Source organism: Eucyclogobius newberryi, unplaced genomic scaffold (genome assembly GCF_026437365.1).
Source record: "Eucyclogobius newberryi isolate DKJ021-1_F unplaced genomic scaffold, fEucNew1.0.hap1 SCAF_5, whole genome shotgun sequence".
NCBI classification, from domain to species: domain Eukaryota; kingdom Metazoa; phylum Chordata; class Actinopteri; order Gobiiformes; family Gobiidae; genus Eucyclogobius; species Eucyclogobius newberryi.
In genome coordinates this window covers 37105478-37127320 of record NW_027316167.1, presented here as the reverse complement: position 1 = coordinate 37127320, position 21843 = coordinate 37105478, and the positions used below count along the sequence as shown (strand labels likewise).

The 21843-nt window shown below is 41.7% G+C and overlaps 1 protein-coding gene across 2 annotated transcripts; it reads left to right on the top strand.

Moving 5' to 3' along the window:
* The first annotated feature begins 2867 nt into the window (after nucleotides 1-2867).
* Nucleotides 2868-20455, top strand: fgf19 (fibroblast growth factor 19). 2 transcript variants are annotated; one of them, XM_072465748.1, is made up of 3 exons: nucleotides 2868-3082; nucleotides 3190-3293; nucleotides 20126-20455. In XM_072465748.1, exons 1-3 carry the CDS (start codon nucleotides 2962-2964, stop codon nucleotides 20426-20428), a joined length of 528 nt encoding a protein of 175 aa, XP_072321849.1. In that variant the 5' UTR covers nucleotides 2868-2961; the 3' UTR covers nucleotides 20429-20455. The 2 variants fall into 2 exon arrangements, with proteins under 2 accessions (XP_072321849.1, XP_072321848.1); XM_072465747.1 differs by having other exon boundaries at nucleotides 2868-3113.
* The last annotated feature ends 1388 nt before the right edge of the window (nucleotides 20456-21843 follow it).

Below are 21843 nucleotides of genomic sequence, written 5' to 3'. Positions count from 1 at the left end.
AGAGCTAATTTTCTGGTTTCATACGGGTTGTGACCGCCAGGGGGCATTGGCAAGAATGCACTGGGAGAGATGATCCAGGGTTTTCTCTTTATTAAAGGTTTTAGTCAAATAATACTGGTGGTTGGTATTTACAGAGCAGTTATTGATTATGTAAATACATGTGTGGTTCTGTAATATAAACAAGGAGAACATAAATTATAATAAAATCTGTAAAACAATAACATATAATGCACAAATATACATGAGCTCCGTCGGAGCTACTGCTGTTAGCGCTTAGCTCGAGGCACTTAGCATTCACAAATACAAAACAAGGTAAATATATAACTTTAACTACACTATTAAACAATTCGAATGGCATGCAACACTTTATACACTCATGGAACAAATGGTGTGTCTATGTCTACTTTTGTTTCTAACAAATACTCACTTTTTATCACGCACACCAAACAACAACCACAAGCTCTACACGATGTGGGGGAAAACAACTAAAACTCTGCAAACACGTAGCATCCTCAACCTAACTTGCCTATGCTAACGTGTGATTGGCTACTCGACCTGTCAATCAGGCACCTGGCAGAAACGGGGCGGGTCCTTCGTCACAGCAATGTTCACCACCATGGTGGTGAACATTGCCATCCACCACAGAGGACCTTGGCTCGGTCGTTCTCTACCACCTTTGGAGGTGTTTCCCACTTTGTCCTTGGGGTCTCAAGCCCGTACTCTGCACAGATGTTTCTGTACACTATGGCAGCCACCCGGTTATATATATATATATATACATACATATACGTGTGTGTGTGTGTGTGTGTGTGTATATGTTGCTCAGAAATATTGAACCAATAGCGCACTTCAAAATATTTTCTGTTAAATAGGGAAAAGCCCTCAGAAAATCCTTCAAATGAGGAGCCTTTAATAAGCCTCTAAAGTGCTTAGGTGGCAAAGGTAAATATAATGATTTTGACTGCCATCTAGTGTCCACATAGCTGAAGATACTTTATAGATAAGACATTAGTACCAACCTCCTCTTCACAAATGGGGTTTACCAAAAGTCCGCTGTGTTACCCACCTGCTTTTGAAATGTGCGGCCTGTGTTGCATTTTGGGCGAATAAACTGTTTACTTTCCATTAAACTTTAACTCAGAGCAAGGGAGCATCGGAAAGACAAAGTGATAAGAGCGGAAACAAGTCTGTGCTAACGTTAGTGTGGAGTAACCCAGTCTGACAGCCAAGACCCAGGTTCTAGACTTTAACCTAAGCACAAATAAAAAAGTGTGCAATTTAAGCCAGGGTTTATGCAACGGCTTTACAACTGTGTCTGCATGTTTTTTTTGCCAAAAATACAAATGATCAGTTAAATGCCCTCTACTCATGTGAAATTATTTGAACATTTGAGTTCTTGCACCACTTTTTCAAATAACATTATTTTTGTGATCTTTTTTCTCCAATTACATGAATAACATCGACTTATATGATGCATCTGGACAATTACTTCTATAGTATTCCCACTAAATACTAGACTTACTTTGTACTTGAGTGATATTTTTAAGTAACGATACTTCAAAATGGTTACCACCTCTGCCTTGTTTGATATACATACATACATTAGAACTCTTTCTGGGAAACGGCTAAGTAAAGACATATGGACTTCTAATTCATGTTAAGTATTCTTTTATAGATCCTTGCGCCTAGGTGTGTAAGGTATAAGATATTTCAGAAAGGACCACACGAGCCACCACCAAAGGTGACCTGGTGATACCCCACACCTGTCTGTCCGAGGTGGGAATCTGTGGAATAGTCGTCCGTTAACAAAAAGAAAATGTCCTATGTAGAATTGTTTTAAAGCTCAAATGAAGAATTGGCTCTGGTCAAACCAACCCTAGGCTTTATAAGACAGGATAGCTTAGTAAGAAAAGGGGATGAGACAGAAGGAAGGACATGCAGTAAATTGTTGGAGCGGGGATTTGAACATGGAGCCTGGTATTGGTGCAGCTACCTTAACCACTCAATCACCGGACAGCACCAAACTTGCGTTAATTTATAGAGGCAATTTGGATTTTACTTTCTAATGGATGGCGTGTGTGTGTGTGTGTGTGTGTGTGTTTGTGCGTGTGTGAGCAAATTTCACATGATTTGAATTACTCAAGTGAAATTATGATGACACTTGTGCTGCCCAGTGGTTGAGTGGTTATGGCGGCAGCAAGGCTCCATGTAGTTTCACATGCAGTTTCAGGATTTCAAATCCATGTCCTCCCTTCTCTCTATTCCCATTTCACAGAAATGATGATGGCTACAAAACTATCTGGGTCCCACATTTGTCCAAGTGTGGTCATCAGGTAGTCATCAAGACAATGGTTTTAAAATCAACTTTTCTACTATACCAAAATCCTTGTACTTTCTTCAGTGCAGCACTCACAGCCCTGGTCCCAGATCTGAGAGCACTGCTCAGGCTGCACTAAGTGCTGGAATGGACGTCTCAAACGCTACTGAATGGAAATTATGCCTACTTTTTCCCGAAAGAGCTCAGATCAGTGCCATCGATCACTCATAGTTTTTGTATTACTGCTCCATCTCAGTATTTATGTAACATTTGGCACAGGCAGTGGACAGTGTCCAACCAAATATCTGCAGTATGTAGATAAACTAAATAGATTTAGAGATAGAGATAATTTAGAGTAACTAAATACCATCGGTGCGGTGCGGCACGGCGGGCAGTGGTTCAGGGGTGTGTTGTGATCCTCTTCTGAGAATTGGCTCTTGGAAAGAGGTTATCTGCCACTGATAAAAGCGTCATTTAAAAGGGCATGCTGCGATAAGGCCACGTTAGACGTTCTCCCTATGGCGCGAGTGTGGCAGACACCACTGTGAACATACTTATTATTCTGTTCGTGTTAAAGTAATGTTTCGGCTTGTGGATGTTCTGGCCGTGGCCGCGCTTCTGCTGGGCCTGAGCATAGGAGTCGCATGCACGCATATGGCGGAACGCGAGGTGGACGCTACACACGGCTGGGCGCAGGTGGTGCGGCGCAGACACCTCTACGCGGCCAAGACGGGGCTGCACCTGCAGATCAGCGCAGACGGACAGGTGCACGGCTCTGTGGACCAAAGTGCCTACAGTAAGTGTTCTCCTTCGTATGTGTGCTGTCGCTGCGGAATGTATGCTTCACCGTGCTCACGCACTGTGCGCCGCAGGTCTACTGGAGATCAGAGCCGTGAGCCCGGGCTGTGTGGCGCTCAGAGGAGTCGCGTCCAACCGCTTCTTGTGCTTACGCGAGGACTCCACGCTCTATGCTGCGGTAAGGAGTATGTGTGCGTGTATATCTGACACACACACACACACACACACACACACACTTTTTTATTTATTACCAAAAAGTAGTATATCTAAGTGTATATTAAGTATACTTATTTTGAACTAATAATTTTATAGTTGAGGACCTCAAGACTAAACATGGGGAATCTGCGTTTCAGTTTTATGCAGCTAAAATCTGGAACAGTCTTCCTAAAGATGTGGGACAGGCTTCTACTCTGACAATGTTCAAATCTAAGCTAAAAACTGTTTTATTTAGCTGCCCATATGACTGAAAAGATTTTTCTTCTTTTATGTCTTAAATTGTTTTCTGCTGTAATTTCTTTGTGATTTTAATGCATTTTCCTGCTGTGTGAAGCACTTTGAATTGCCTTTTGTATGAAATGTGCTCTACAAATAAACTTGCCTTGCCATTGTGGGATTTATAGCATTTTTAATGCCCTGAACTTTGTCATTAAAGAATAACACAAACTCATTACACTTACATGTGGAAATTAGTTCTAACGGCAGCTGAGCTGGAGGGTTTGTTAATCTGTTTACTGTGGAAAACAGGACACGCGAGTTGTTACTGAAGCTTCCAATAATTTCAGAAAAATATCTTGCCCTAGTTCTACATAAAATTAGGTTGTACATGTTCAGCTTCTCTTTATAAATCTCTTTTTGAACCTGGAGCTTTGACTTAAGCCATTTCCGTTCGGCCCAGCGGCACTCCCTTTTCTGTGCCCTGACTGTGCCCTGACCAAATCATAATTTCTCCAAGGCGCCTTCTGCTTATGTTTAACCATTTTAGCCTTCATAGGGGCAATGATGTCTAGAACATTCAAAACACTAGATGTAACAGAGTTCAACAAATCAATTACATTAGAACATGAGACATTTTCAAAGTTTATCATTTCCATAAACAGTGCACCTGTGCCATCATTTATGTGTCTCCTCTGAACAGATGCAGGACCAGCTGGTGGTTTGGGAGAAACAGACAGGTCATAGAAGACACAGAAATGATCAGACAGAACAGCATCGACCACATTGACATTTGAAATATTCACCTCCTTAGTAATTATGAGATCTAGAGTGTGCCCTCTGCTGTGGGTGGGGCCTCTCACATGCTGAGTAAGACTGAAGGTTTCAAGGACAGCATCAAGCTCTTTAGCGTTTTTGTCACAAATATTATCAGCATGCACATTGAAATCACCTGTTATGACAAAACATCTCAGTAAAATCATCAATAAAACGTTGGCAGTGCTGGGGAGGCTTGTATAAAACAAGGAAGAGAACGGATGGAGACTGTTATAGCTCCATTTTAAAGGATACATACTCAAATGATGAAAACACCCCAAAAGACAACCTCTGTGGGTAATTATTTAATCTCTAAAGATAGCACAGACTCCACCCCCTTTTTTGTTTTCTCGTGTTTCAGAATCAAACTTAAAGTTAGGTGGAGCAGATTCTATCTAGATCAGAACTACATTCTCTGTGTTTTTGTCAAGCCATGTTACAATAAGATAAGATAAGATAAGATATTCCTTTATTGTCCCACATGGGGAAATTTCATTGGTGCAACGCAGGAAGACACAGAGGTAGATACAGAAGAAAAGAACAGATCACCCATAGGAAGTCCGAAAAACACCCTCAAACAAAAACTCTCATAGACAAATAAATAAATACATAAATACCATTGCATGTGATCACGACAGTAAGTGCACATGAATATGTGTCACGACGGCACATAGATTGCACATGAATTTCACAGTAATTCCACATGAATCACAACAGTAATTGCAAATATGACGGAATTGCACATCAGTATTAGGTTAGGTCAGTATTTTGAGTGTTCAGGACTAACAGTGTTTGTTATAAAGTCTGACAGCAGCAGGAAGGAAAGACCTACGAAACCTTTCCTTCACACAGCGAGGGTGGATCAGTCTCTCAAGAAGAAATACAATTATTAATTAAGAGTGAATTGTTACATAAGGATCTGACATTTACCATAGCAAGTTTCAGACTAGTTTCAGCCTTATCTTTTCAGATTTTCAGATCTTATCAAATTTCTCAGATTGGGCAGCCTGACTCCCATCTGTAGGATGTGACTACAGAAACAGCACTAGGGGGGGCTATTTTTACACAGGGCTGGTTTGATTTTTAATATGACAATAAGTCCCGGCAACGCTGAGACCCAGTGCATCCTATCTATGATAGATACCAGGTGAAAGGCGAGGGGGGATGGGTGGTGGGGCTTTTGTAGCCGGGGAGAGTTTAGGACCAGGTGAAAGGCGAGGGGAGATAGGTGGTGGGGCTTTTGTTGGTGTAGTTGGCTTGTGCGGGGAAGAGTTGATAAGTATTGACATAACTCTTGATCTTGATATTATGGGCATGAGTGGAGTCATCTTAAGGCCTGATTTGATCAGACATTCAAGATGGCTGGAAGGCCCCTGGGTGAGGGTGGAGATGAGAAGGAGAGTGAGGAATCTGTAGTAAGAGTAGATGTTGCAGGGGGAACCCAGGGCTGGTCTGAAGGCAGGGGCGATGACAGGGATGTTGTCGAGCCTGTCACAGATGGGTCCAAGGCCTTTGAAGATTGTTGTGGTGCTGTTGCTGATGAGTCCTTCGCTGGAGGCGGTGGAGGTGAATGTGGAGCAGCTGGAGCTGAATCCTTTTCTGGTGGTGGTGGAGTGGCTGCTGATGAATCCTTTGGTGGAGGCTGTGGTTGTGGTGCTGTTGATGCTGAAACATTGGCTTGGTCACTGGCTGATGGAGCAGGAATTCTCTTCTCATTCCTCTCTTCTCTAACTCTCTGCTCAGGACCCTGTCCAGGCCCAGTCCAATGCCTCAGAGCGTGGAGCAGGTTCTCTGTCAGCATCCTCACTCCACCTCTGCATAGGTGTGGGCCATTTCTCTTAAACAGGTCCTCTCGTTTCCAGAATAGATAGAAGTTCTCAATGTAGTGCAGTCCTCTAGGTGCACACTCTTTGGACAGCCATGTGTTCAGCTGAAGAAGCCGGCTAAACTTGTTTGTCTTCATGTCAATGTTTGGAAGAGGTCCACTTATGAATATTTTGATTTCCTCAAGCACGTTGAATAACTCGTTTCAAAACTTCAGTCTGTTCTCGCCGCATGTCCACTGCACCCACGTGCACAATCAGCTGTTTAACTCTTCGATGTCTAGCCAAAACATTTGGGAGGAGTGATGTTATCTCAGAAACAGTTGCACTGGCAAAAGAGTGTGTTGATCTTTTCATGCGTCACGTGACTTATCGCGTCATCCCCTATCAGAATAGTCTGTGTGACCTTGATGAATGGCACAGATCTTCCCTCTGTCTACTGCATTTTGGCCATGTCATGTATTACATTTTTCCTTTGTTCAGTAAATTCCGTCTCTGAAAGTGGTAAAAATCTGTTTGTAAGCTGTGTGTTAGGTGACTTTACATTATCTTTGTATTGTTTAGGCTTTGCACCAAGTTTGTTCCAAGATACAGCCTGGTCTTTAGACAGTTTTGGGAACGACACAGAGTCACTTCTGTTTAGGTTGAAAGGAGCAGTTTTTCTTGTAAAAAATGTGGATTTCTTACCACAGGATGACACTGGAATTGTATCTTGGAGTCCTTTTTCAGATTCCAAAACAAATATCCGTGTTTTCAGCTCATTAATTTCTTGATATTTCTGACAGCGTTCACAGTCTTTTTCCCTTCTTCTCCCAAACATCTCGCTGGCTCGTCAGATGTGGTCAAAACTGTAAAAATGTTCCTAAAATCCTTGGTTTACTGAAAAAATCATAAGCAAAAATGTTTGGAAGACAAAAACTGCTTAAAAAGCTAAATAAATAAGGAAAGCAGCGATAGCAAGCTGGAGCGAGCAAGAAAGCGTCTACACTCTTCGGAAGCAGGAAGTAGGAAGTGACTCAATAAAAAGAAGAGCTTCCTCCTCTGCAGATACTGCTGCAGCTTATACATCCTGGTCCCCGCCGCACACTTGCTTTTGAGGATGAAGGCTGCGTGACCATCATGCCTGCTCTCCCAGACCTCCCTCCAGGTGCTGTTGGCACGGGCACGAAAACCCACCGACTGCTTCTGCTGCAGGAGTAGGCACAGGTGATTGTTCTTGTAATATTAACAATACATTTTATTTGTAGACTTACAGAACAGATTTAAACAGTTAAACTGCATTATTGCAACGCAGAGGCTAATATATAGGGTTTCACCTGTGTCTTGTATTGAAGGACAGCGTGGATCTCCTGGAAGCTGAGACTGTTGTGGGCTTGTTGAAAAAAATACTATGGCCGAGTCAAAAATCCATGTGATTTGTTTAGTGCAAAAAAAAGTGAAGAAGCATAAACAAACCCTCGTGCTATACAAAGTGTCAAAAAAAATATAGGACAAAACATATTTACACTTTTGACGTCCAGAATTTTGGGTTCTCGGGTTTCTGTTAGCTGCCCAGGTGCTGCCAGCTCTACATCCAAACTCTATCGCCTTTGGCAGCTAAAACCGCCCTGCTTAAATACCCCTATGCCCCTCCCACGGGCATACATGAGCCAACCAAAATATAACCCAAATAAATCAAAACATTACTCCACCATTTCTTCGCTGAATGGGCAGCCCTACTACCAGTAAATAACAAAACACTAAAAAAAGAAACCCCTATGATCACCTGATCACTTCTACCGCGCACGACTGTACGATAAAATGCGCTTTTACCTCTGTTTGGCCAATCAGTGGGAGGTACGGGAGTGTGTCGGCGGGACTCAGTGTGCACCCGGGATCCCACCAAAATAGAGGAAAAACTGCACGATATGGGGAGAGCGAAAGGTAAGGTAAATGTGGCCGGTTTAAACGTTCACGTGGTCAGTGTGTGTGTGTGTGCTCAGCGCACAGATATACGGGAGCGCGCGGTTGTCAGTGCCGTCGCAACAACAAATGTGTCTGACCGTGGATAAAGCACGTACTGTCTACCCGGAGACATTTCGAGTTATTCACAGATTATGAAAGTGTGAGTTCAAAGCTTTCCAATGATGTCTCACTCATGTAGATCTGATAATATTTGAGTAAGTTGTGGTCATTTGAATGTATACAACTCTCAAACCCATTCACTGAGAAAACGGCCGCCAAAGTTTCTCACCGGAGTGAGCCCAGAGTCACAGGGGGCTCATTTGCATCTCATTGAGATAAGTCCTCCCCCTGTCACACTGACACCATCTTCCCCCTACAGCTGTCACTGAAGACTCAAGAGGAGTGTTATTGATGGTAACTGGACTTGAATCAGAATTAGAAGTTACTATATTAAAATGGAAATACTTGGATAACAAAAGGCCCTGAATAGAATCAAAGAATCAGAATCAGATTCATTGCATTTGTCGATAAACATAATTCACAGGCGATTCAGTGCAACACAAACAACAAAAGATAAGCCTTTAATGTTACAACACAGTAGATACAGGGGGAAAGGACAGATAACTTATAGGAAGTTTAAAAAACACTCTTAATAGAAGAACTCTTATAAACAGATGCCAGGGCCAGGTATACGAACTGCAACGGGTCCATGGCTTTGAATATGAGATATGAGATAATAGATATGATATGTACACCACCAGAGTCCAATTACATCAGAGATCACATCCTCATCCTCTTCTTCGTCTGTGCACTCTTCTGTGCTGTGACTCTTGGCGCTGGGCATGTGATGTCTTTTGCCTTGTCAGCACAGAAAGGCCTGATTTTTTCATGCAGATAAGTCTGCCTGTCAAAGTTCAGTCCAGGTGGGACCAGGACATGGAGATTGTCAACCGGAGGCAGAACAGCTGAATTGCGTAGTAGCTGAAATTGCACTGGTTCTGCTTCACAGTGACTTTTCGCAAGCACCACACCTGGTCTCTTGGTATCAAAGCTGTAAACAAATAACAGGACATTTAAGAAATGGCTAACTATTTCACATATAAACACTCATTAACTATTTTTTTTTTTTTTTAACACAATGTGAGAGTTTCAATATAAATACCTGAAGTGCTGATAACTCTTGATCTTTGGAAGCCGTCTGAAGAAGGGAATCAGATGCTTCTGCCAGTCGAAGTTCTTGACAAACACTTTGCCATCCGCCGTTGAGGTGAGTCTCAGGAGAGCTGTTTCCCACTACCTTATGACAAGGGCGACAATGTAAAAAAAATGAGAACAGAAGAAACATATCTTAAGCAGAGAGCAGCACTGAAGTTTTGCCAGGCTAATGTTAACACATTACAGTAGTCAAATAATATAAACTAACCTCAGCGATGTCTTCCAAAGTGTCAACCCTGGACTTCATGTATGCTCGCTTGATAAGTCCAAAGCAGCAATCAGGGGAGAATTTGGTGTGGCCAGCAATGAGGAAGTGGATGTCCATTGTGTAGTGAAGCTTGTGTCCAACACGCCAGGCAGCATACCACAACATGAAATTGTTTTTGTTTTGGCCACTGCAGTTGTCACAATGAAGATCCAGGTATTTTTCTCCAACACCGAAGTTGTTGAAGAAATGATGCATGTAGCTTATGACTTCATTGCTTTCCTTACTTGACGACATGCCTTTGTCAATCAGGAAATTGACCTGCTTTTGCATCCCTTCACAGGAGACACCAAAAAGGCTACATTTTCGTGGAGTCAGGAAATACATTGGCCCCGGCTGCAGAGGGTTGGACGGAAAGTGTATCTGTAGTAGACAGAGAGAGAGAGAAAGGAGATTAGATTAATACATATGACATTTGATTAAGACGTATATGTCTCCATAATTGCTATTCTGCATTTGCACTATTATTAGTACCTGCTGTGCAAAGTCAAAGCTGTAATGCATCCTGATGTCTTTGCTTGCTGGCGGTGAGGGTCCAAAGACAGCACATTAGATTCTGTTGTAGAGATCTGTGCGTGGCCTGCAGCTTCTGATGTGTGGGAGAAGCTGTTTCCACAGTGATCTGAAGCTTGATTTACAAACTGCAGGCTCACCTGAAAAACAGATGTTGCTTATGGTTAATTATACTCTAATCATTAAAACATGAAAATCACCAAAATAATGTTTTACACTTACCAAGCTCCTTAGCAGACTTCACGTAGAGACCTTAGTCACATGGGTTGGGAGCAACTTCACATGCCAGTCCCTATGGCCAGGATGTCGACCAGGTAGCATTATGGAATGGACTTCTGCACAGTTTTTGATAAACTCCACAACGGTGTGGATGACTTCATGGCTGATGAACCTGCGTGAATGTGGCTGTGGCTGTGCGCGCTTCTTCCTCAACCGTGGTGTTGCTCCATTTTTGTCATAGTGTTTGATTATGTCAGTCAGGGTGTCTTTGCCAATTCTGAAAAGGGGAAAAAAAGGATTAGGGTTAACAGTAATATGGGAATAACACACTTCACAGATAACAGTTCACATTGTGACGTTAACGGTATATTTAAGATGCAAAACGCGGAGATATTGGGACATCTGCCCTCGGCTAGCGGGGCTAGCTAGCTCACTTGAGATAACACGGCTCGTAAAAGCAAAACACTTGCAGAACAGCACACCAACACATAAACATACATTCAAGTTTAAAACCGGCGCACATTAAAGTGATTAAAAGCGGGTGTTTTAGTCGCAAAGCTTACCTGGTTCAGCCGTCCTGTCGTCTCTCCCAACACCGTGCACAGAGACACACAGGAAGCTGATAATGGCCAGGCAAGCGCGTGATTGGTTCGAGTGACGCAGTGCGTGCGTGACGTGCGACGTACGTAAGCCACGTGACCAGAAGTGGTATCGGGAGTTGTAGTTTTTATCTATTTCTAGTTCTTTATTTTCTAAAACTAACGCAAAACACCATAAAACACACACAAAGCACAACCCACACAACCTAAGGGTCAAGAAATACTACATAAGTATATAATTTGTACAGACAAAACGTCGAAAAATATCCCGATAACGTAGCAAAGTTTAGCTTACAACTTAGCTCAGAATAGCTGCGTTTTAGCCGGTTTAGACCCGAAAACTAACAAAGCACCATAAAACACACACAAATCACGACTCACACAACCCACGGGCCAACCCACGCCGAAAAATAACCCTATAACATGGTGATAACAGCAAGTAGTCACATTAAGCCCGTATTGCAGAGTGCACTGAAGCAACATGTTAGCTTAGCATTGCTCCACCGGAGCAGACAAGTAAGATTCTAAAGTGATCACGAGACCGCCTTAAAACACAGCGTTAATGCAATAATTTAGTAGTAAAGTAAAAGTGTACCTGAGTAAACAGTTCCGTTGCAATGTAGTCCAGGAAATGTAAGCTCTGAAGACTGTGCTCTGCAGACGGTCTGGAGTAATGAGAGGAAAACACGGAGCACGCAGCTGTAGCCATGCGGATCACAGCTGATTGGTGGAAAATGTAAACAATACGTTGACTAGAAAAAGGTGACGCCCCCCAGGAGAGCAGGAAAAAGACCCGAAAACTCTTTTTTATTTTTAACAGCTTAATGTATACGTTTAAGACAACCAATAGTGTTATCTGAAGCACACAGGGGCTTATTCATAACTTCAACTAGCACATTCTGCAAAAAAACGAAAATCACACATTTGAAAAAAAAAATATTTTTTGGGGTTTATCTCAGTTTCACCGAGGCCGACATGTACCGGCATTTAGGCTGCGCCGTCACAAATATGCTCCTCACTTGAATTATGCAAACATGACAAAACATCACAATCCTTTCATTGAAATTTCATATCACTTTATCCATTTTTCATCTCCTGATGAGGCCAATCTCTGGGTTAAGTTTACTTACCCTAATTTTAATTCAATCTAAACAAATCAGACAATTTACACTTAACAGACACACTTCTCTGACAGTGTAAATAATAGGTGTTTTAAGGCATAATTGTTGTGTCATTCATATGGATTTTGGCTCTTGTTTACAGTCTGGTAGCTATGTAACAGTTGTGGAATGTCCTTTACCTATGAGATATTTGTGCTAGTGAAAATTAATTACATTTTGATTGTAAACTAATTGCAGCTCAGGCAAAATAAATGCAAAACTCATAGCTTTATAGTACACAAAGGTACAGCAAACACAATATAAAAACGTAGCATGGAAGCTTGAAACTAAGTTACGGCAAGGTAACAAAGTTTCTTTTATTTTTTGTGATGAATTGTTGATGCTACAACATGGTGACCTTTTATGCACGTATAAGAGACGACACGCAGATCACGTAATATTGCATCTTATATAAAAGTGCACACCTTTAAATGCAATGCAGTTTAACTTAACAGGGGTGAATATCACCTAAAACAGAAAAGAAAAGTCACGTTAGTAGTTCAACAGAGACATCGGACAAGTAGCAGTGACTTTACGTGACAAAAAACACAGTTTCAAAAGTGCACAACACAACAGGAACTTTACCAGAAAACGTTCTCAAATGCCCGTTATAAATACCATGAAATGCGAGTGTTCAGGGGCAGCAAAGCATAAGGAATGGAATAGGAAAAACTGCTTATGGGGAGTAGCGGGAACGATCTGCTCGATTGCTTCAGTCTGGTTTAACCGGAAATTAATCCCAGATTTTTTTGAAATCGAATACTTTTTTTTTTTTTTTTAACATCATATATATATATATATATATATATATATATATATATATATATATATATATATATATATATATATATATATGTATATATATATATATATATATATATATATATGTATATGTATATATATTTTATCACATCAAAAAAATATTGACATCGAATTTTTTTTTACATTGAATAAAACATTTTTTTTACCTCAAATTAAAATGTTTTAACATCGTGTTTTTTTCCCCCATAAAATAGAAAAACAAATGTAATTGTATTTGTATACAATGAACATTTTTACTAGATTAGATGTTTTAGAAATTTGACGTAAAAAAAAAAAGTATGTAAAAAAAAAAAAATCGTGATAAAAACACATAATAACCTTCATATTCTACGTAACCTTTTATGCACGCTAGGAACGCAGAAACACTCAACGGTCATGCGTAAAATCGCTGGCGGTACATCTGTTTTTTCCAGAGGTTGTAGAACCCGAACCTCTGAACATAAAACCTCATGCATAGTCTCATTCTGTAGCTGAAAGTGTGGCCATTGACTTTAATTCTTGATGTAGGACCATTGTAAAGAGCCCCAATATTATTTATAACTAAATCATCTATCTGAATTTTGTTTAACACTTTAAATAAATATGACACAATCAAAAGCCCTCTCAGCGTCCAAACTAATGATCACAGCTTTGTCTTGTTTTTGTATATGGTTCATTATGTGTAGAGATTGTCTTATGTTATTCTGTATTTGTCGCCTGCTAGTAATGAGTCCGATGATGGCAGAGTCATCAGAGAACTTCTGCAAGACACATCTGTCCGTGCCATGTCTGAGGTCTGCAGTGTAGAGGGTGAAGAGAAAGGGCGCGAGGACGGTGCCCTAGGGTGCTCCCACACTGCAGGTCCGAGTGTCAGACACACAGCCCCGGGCTCTCACAAATTGGGGTCAGTCTGTGAGGTAGTCCAGGATCCACTCTGCCAGGTCATAGTCCACACCAACCTTCTCCAGCTTGTCCCTCAGGAGCAGCGGCTGGATGGTGTTGAAGGTGCTGGAGAGATTAAAAAAAAACAGAATCCTCACAACGCTGCCAAACTTCTCCAGGTGAGAGAGAGAGCGGTGCAGCAGGGAGATGACAGCATCCTCCACTCCGATGCCAGGCTGGTATGCAAAATGCAGCGGGTCCATGGCTGAGCTCACGGTAGAGCGGAGGTGGCCCAGGACCAGCCGCTCCAGTGTCTTCATCAGATGGGACGTGAGAGCTTACCGGCCTGAAGCTGTTGAGGTCTTTGGTGCGCGGTCTCTTGGGTACTGGTACCACACAGGTACCAGACCTATGGTACCATCCTCAGCCTCAGGCTCATGTTGAAGACATGCTCCATAACTCCACACAGTTAATCTGCGCAGGACTTAAGGAGCCTGGAGCTGATGCTGTCTGGTCCTGCTGCCTTCCTTATTTTAATCCTCTTCAGCTCTCTCCTCGCCTATGCTGCTATGACAGTAAGTGGTTGGCAGGGGGACTGTGTGCCGGGGGGATGGGTGAGTCCAAGTGGAGTGGTGAGCTGATCGGCCAAAGCAGAGGTGTGAAGAGGAATGGGTGTGGGCCATTGTCCAGCTGTGGAAGTGAGAGCATGCAGCTGTGCCTGTGGGTGCTGGGTCTGCAACCTGCTGGTGCAGCAGAGCAGTGCTTCACAAGCATTGTCAGTGTTGGCAGAAGCCACATACACTATCACAATAACATGTGAGAACTCCCGGGGCGGGAGTTCGGGTTAGACTTTTCTGCTCATGGTCACATCCACAAAGCATAAATAAATATTTCACTTCCCATATATTTTTTTAAGGCATGGCCATGGAAATATTGGTAGAGATAGGTCTACGTTGGCTTTTTGTTCAGAATAATATAAAGAGTGTTTGTATAAAATTGTGTTTGTTTACAACAATTCTTTTTTTTACTTAGTTGTGGATGCTGTTTAATTTACATATCAAAATACACAAACACCTCCTGAGGTCCATCCAGATACATATGGAGCTATTATTGTTGCAAAAATATTTTTGCATTTGTTATTTGATTTGTCTGTAGTAAGAAGTGTGTGTAATGTGACTTGTGTGCATGTTGCTGAATTTGTGTGTGTAACCCAGTTTGTGTGTGCATAACTCGATTTGTGTGTGCATAACTCGATTTGCGTGTGTGCATGATTGATCTGTGCATCTGTAATTTAATTTAAGCATGTCTAAAATGAAGATGATTAAAGTACTACGCACGCATCTCTAACTACACACAAAACTTTTGCAACAGCCCTGCCCTCCACAATCAGTGCGTGCATAATCAGATCCGTGCATGCGTAATCAGATCTGTGCGTAATCAGAGCCGTGTGTGCCTAATCTGATCCATGCGTGCGTAACTAGATCTATGTGTCTGTAACTAGATCTGTGCGTCTGTAATTTTATGTGCAATCTCAACAGCTCTGGCGTGTCAAAAGCTTTGACTTACAGGTTTGACAACTCCATAAAATATACGTAGTTAATCTGCAGCTGGTGCTGGCGTATTAAGACATAGAAGCCTCATTCTGTTTGAGTAGCATTATAATAATAGAAAACACACATGTTTGCGGGAAACACGTTTGTCCATCGGTGCAAAGCCCCGTAGAGCGACAGCCACCGACAATCCACGCCTCGAGTGCCCGGGACACTCATGGGCTTTAACAGGCCTTAACGGACTGTTTTGGCTCAGTGCAGCAGGACTGATGTGAGCGGACATCACCAACTCAGGCACAAACGGCCCGGTTTCTGTCAGTCTTTCTCCTAACGGTAAGCAAGGAACTTGCTAACGCTTTCAGTTTCTGTCTATACTTTTCTTGCGCTTAACTTTCAATCACAGCCTAAGTGTACATCAATAATTATATATTAGAATATACATTAACCCTTGTATGGTGTTCATTGTTTTGTTACTCAGCCGGTGTTCCGGGTCTGTTGGACCCGCTGTATTTTGGGGGTTTTAATTAAACCCAATAAAACTATTTTATGCTAAATTACTCAAAAGATGTTTACTTTGTCCCAATTAGAAGCAATATAAACATCAAATATGTTTAATATTAGCCCTCTAACTTTGTTATCACAAAAAAAAACGCTAGTAGTTTTTTTTTTAGTAAAATCAAGGAAATCAATTATACCCAAGATAAGAGTGGACAAAATCAAACTAATTTACAAATAGAGTAATGTTTTTCATGACGATAAACTTTTATTTATTTGAATTTCAATGAACTTGCGGTGACCATCAGTCCAGAGCCCGACTGAATACATTGCCTATACAACACATGAGTGACAGAGTTTGGTTGTGTGTCTGTTGCACATATATTGGGCCCACATACTTTACAGCATTGCTTACGTTTACTCACTCTTACTCTTACTCACTCTCTTACTCACTCTTACTTTTACTCACTCTTACTCTCACTCACTCTTTCTCTCACACACACACACACACACACACACACACACACACACACACACACACAGGACATAATTAAGGGAAAAATAAGAATTGTAAGTTAGAATAGTATTAACATTATGAAAAAAAAAAACATAAAAATACTGTTTTTTAAAGGTCCCATATCATGCAAAATCGACTTTTCAGAGCTTTTAACCTTCTTACAGCGCTATTGGTGCTTCATATATGATTATTATTATTATTGATTCCTGCAGTTTTTAGCGAGAGTACAGTCTATATCCTTTTCCTCGGATGAACAGATGGACGGGGCCTACCTCAGCAATGCGTCATCAGTGTTGAGTGCCGCGGCACACTTCAATATTACAGCCCATCCTCCAGGAAGCACTCTGTACCTGGAACACGCCCCCCTCGCCCTTTCCCCCTCGCCGCAGAGCCGGGGGGAAGTGGGGGTGAGGAGCGACTTCTTTTGTTTGCTCACCATGTCTTCTTGGAGAAAATGTGTTTTCGGCTGTAAATAAGTCTCTGTAAGTACACTGTTCAATTTGCCGAAAGAGGACACAGTATGTGGAAGGTGTCCGGAATTTATTTTGGGTTCACTAAAGTCGCGCTGACGAAAAGCAAAGTCTTCCTGGGGATCAGCGGAGGTAGGCGGCGATGAGCCAAGGGAAAGCGCTGCAGCAGGCGGGGAGAGGACGTGCTAGGAGAGGACACGAGGAGAGGACACGAGGAGAGCCACCGCGGTGAAGTTAGTTTCACATTGCACATTGGACAGGAGAGCCCGGTCCGCTGCGCTGTGAACCTTCGAACTTGTGGGGTGGAACCTACAACTAAGTTAAATTTGAGTGCTGGCGCTATTCCCACGATAAAAGAAGACAATCGAGCGCAAGAGCTGTGAGTACAAGTTACATGTACATGTGCGACTTCCTGACGAGGCGTTTGTTATTACATTGTTTTGTGATGTTTTTCATTTATTATGATGACAGGTGCTTGAAATGTGATTATTGCTTTCATTCTTTGATAACTTGGCATTCCCGTGTGCCGCTGTGTAGCGACGCCTCGGCCTGTTTACACTCTCCACGCTGAGAATACGTCACAAGGTGGGCGGGAGACACACGCTCTCACTGAGACTACGTCACGGGTTGGGCAGGGGAGGCAGATTGCTCTTCGAAAGGGTGGGGGCAAATCTCAAACTAAGCCATTTGCATTTCCGGGTTTTTTGAGCGGGGTCCAAGATATGGGTGATATTTCATAACTATTATTGTTATGGGTGTTGCACAACAATTATTATGATCAAAGATACCCTTAGGGTAGACTATGAAATGGAAAAAAATAGCATGATATGGGATCTTTAACTCCTGTTACATACAGACAGGAGAGTGCCAGTGACACCACGGTTTTGAGCTGAACCTCACTGAGCTTCTCAGAAAAAATAAGAGTCTGTACTATTGCATTTGGAGACTTCATTATTCTACACTTAACTTGATAGTAATGATGATGCAAAGCAGCAGGATCTTATGAATACTTCACATTCAGTGAACATCTGGCTGGCTCTATTGTGTCTGCACTTTCAGCAGCGTCTCATAATCGTCATATGCAACAGTTTGTTTCTGCAGACTAGACCTTTTATAACTAAGAAATGCAGAGTGACTGAAATAAAGCAGATTTTACTTTACCAGAGCACATACAAAATCTTCTTATTGTTGTACATGGAACAGCAATTATAGCAATCAATAAATAAAATAAAGTGCAACTACTACTACTAATGTAGATGGCACCTGCTTGAACCTCTATTTTTTGTACCATCACAAAAATAAATGTTTTAATAAAATATCTTCTACAGCCACTTCTTGATCAGGGATCTCGCGGTGCCGCACGACTAATTAGAATAATTTCAATTTGGATTGTAATAAAACACACAGTGTTTTGATATTTAACAAACAAAGAACACATCTGAGCTGTCCCTACTGTGCCCTATGTCCTTGATTACTCTGCGTGATCTGATTTACCTGTGTCTGTGTCTTCACATCTGGTTCATCTGCTCCTGAGCTCGTACTTGTCAAGTGAGTGTTGCATTGTAACATTAGATATTTACAGAAATATGGTCCATGGTTGCCTTTTGACCCGTGAGTCAGGTCTGGCCAAGAAAGTTTGATTTCAATGCGGCAGGTTCTAAACTACAGGCCCGTATATCAAATGTCTGCGCTTTGTGTGTCTTTGTATTTTGCTGTGTCTAGTTTCATTTCCTCATTAAAGTAATTTCTTCATGAATATGGTCTGATTGTAATAAAACATACGCTTTGAAGCTTAAACTATAGAAAACACGACGTGTCCCTTGGACAGTGCTTCCACTGACGTCTTCTTCTACAGCGTGCCACTGCTATTTCCCCTCAGTGGCTGTTAGCCAGTCGCACCATTGTAATGACCGCAGGGTTCAAAGCGTGGGGATAAAGTAGCGGCTTAAAGTACGGTTGTTTATGTGTAAAGATCTCATGTTACTATGTAAATTTGTACTGCTTTTATTCAGGAGCGCTGTATAGCCCAAAAAGTACGGTACTTGCCCTTGCAGTCCTCCAACTGTGGAAGGGCGCTTCGGAGGGATATACATATATATATATATATACATACATACACACACTCTTTTAAAAGTAACTTGTTACGGTACATCGTTACTATCGTTGCTGAACACAGTAATATAATAATTAAAATATTTATTAAACAAGTAAATGCATTTGACTGAGTTTTATTTATCTTTTATGTTGACAGATTACCACAACATGCCATACAATACAAAATGATAACAACAGAACGTGCTAGTTTATTTAAATCAAACTCACCACATTGCTACATTTACTCCTCAGCTAAAAAAATACTGGTTATAATGAAGGAGAAGGAGTTTTTCAAAATTTGCATCTGTGCATGCTCATGGCACCGGGGGAGCGAAGAGCCTTGCTGTGTACTTGCCACAAAAATGTATAATATACCTGTATACTTATTCTGTCCACACATCTGTGTGTCACATACAGCTCACAGAGGGTTTGCTCAGTGCGTTGAAGAACTGGGGCTGAGAGCAGAAAGAAGCAGCAGAGGCAGCTTCAGTGGGAAACACTGACATAGGATTTGGACACGAATGTTCTTATATTTCCCATTGGAATTTGGAGAGAAATAGCCTGCAATTATAATATATGATTATATATACAATATATTATTATATTGATATAATATAATTAGACAATGTAACTTTTGTGTGAAGAGTGGGGGCTGCACAGACTAGATTAGGCATCGTATCTGCCCCAAAATACAATAGTGGTTTAAGCTTTATTGTTATCATGGTATTTTTATTATTTATACAAAGAAGGGGTGCCCCAAAATCTCACCACGCCACTTCATATTTTAACATTTGTTTGCATATTTTTAATGTGTGTGCTTTCAAATGTGTGTTCATGTTTTTAAATCTATCCGCGTGTTTTCAAGTTTGTGTGCATGTTTTGCCCCTTTAAGACCACCTTAAGGTATTGTGGGCTTGCGGCTCATGAAAATGCATTCAGCAGTGAAAACATCTATTAATTCAAACAGAAACAGAAACATCAACCTTTGTCCAGTGGAGCAGAATGTATTTACTGAGCCCAAAAGCTGAATGAGAAGCATAGACACAGCAGCAGCCTGGGCCCTGAGTGTGCGCCAACACAAACACGTGCCTCCGAACGGATGTGCTTCAGAACACAAACACATCGATACAGCAGATGTTTGTGCTTATATGAACATAGTCCACAGTATTAATGTATCAGCAGAAACATGATGGTGTATTTTCTTGTTTTCTGCAGAACTCCTACACCAAAGCTGACTGCTCCTTCAGAGAGCAGGTGCAGGCAGACGGCTACAGCGTGTACTCCTCAGACACACATGGGCTGCTGCTGAGTCTGGGCAGCCAGAGGCACAGGAGCCGAGAGAGAGGAGCTCCTGCGCTGGCTCAGTTCCTGCCTCGGCTCAGCACTCTGGAGGGGCTCGCGCAGCCCTGCCTGCCCCGATCTGCTCCCACCACACCCCCCCAGCGCATACTGAAGCAAACTGAATTGATTGGAAAGCTCTCTCAGATCATCCACAGCCCCAGCTTCCATGAGAGATGAGTTGGACACCTAGGTCTTACAGATGCCAGATCAGCAAAGACCACGGCTGGATCAATCAGGGACAAAAGCCCAGAGGAGAAGCAGTGTTGCACCGCCACAGTGTTGAGAGCAGAGGCCGGGAGCTCTGGAGAGCACGAGGCTTGTGGATAATGCAACGGACAGCAGCAGATGACATGACTCTTCACACTTTAATGTGTGACAAAACGTATTTACTGTGCAACTATTTATTTTACCTGCTAAATATTTTAAAGAGATTGTCTTTAGCTAGAACCACACTTAGAGGGCAGGTGTTTTGCTTTATTTATTCTCAAAGAGAAAGTACATAAAATTCGTTCAGTAAACACAGGAGTTCAACCTTAGTCGGTTTCACCAGTCTCACTATGGAAAGTACCAGTCACACTCAGCCCAGTAGTAGTAGTAGTACAGCTTTGACAGCCAATGAGGCTGGAGCAAATAAGGACTGAACTCTCAATAAGACTATGGAGAGGACATGCCCAACCTCCACCCAAAATATAAGACACACACATGTATTCGGTGAGATATCAGAGAAGAGGGAAGAAGAAAAAAGAGATAAAAGGGAGAGGAAATGTGAGAGACTCAGCCTGCCTTTAAGTCTGCTCGAGACCAGTCTGTCCTCTGAGTGAGCGTGCGTTATGACCTCAAAATGATACAAGTCACACTTGGCAAATTGAGTCCAACTTAGAAAGTAAACCAGTTTTATGAAACTGGCCTAAGGAGCCGAACAAAATTAATGTGAAGTTAAATCGAACCTGTTAATGTGATGTTAGTGACATCTAGAGGTGAATGAGTGTTACTTGGGCTCATATACAGAAGAATGCATATTGGAGCAGGGGTTCCCAAACTTTTCAGACCCCCAAAATAACCATATAACCGACCCCACAGTAAAATGAAATGGATGTCTGTAATCATTTCAAGTTATACATTTGTATGTATATATTTTAGAAGTTTATTATGTTAGTTGACCCTATTTCACTAAAACATGCCGTTTTCGGTAATAAAGTGTCTCACCACCCCCCAGCTCATGCTTTGTGACCAGCTCATGCTTGACCCCAACTTTGGGAACCACTGTGATAAAGGGTGTGTTTATTTTCTAAAAAAGAAAAACAGCAGTATCATCTATCACTGCATCTGCCTCTACTGTCGTGTGCCGACTGCTATTTTTTTATTTTTGATTGAAAAAATAAAAAAAAATAAACATAATCCAGTGATCAAACATGGGCAACAAAAGTCAAAAGAGGCAAAAATGCAACAATGTGTAATTATTTATTTTGAAGGAGATTCACACAGAAGTGGCCTTATTCAACACCATAGGACATAGATAGTAAATTTCCCTTATTCAATTTATGACTCATATAAATAATTATAATGTATGTTGAAATAAGCCCAATCAGTTA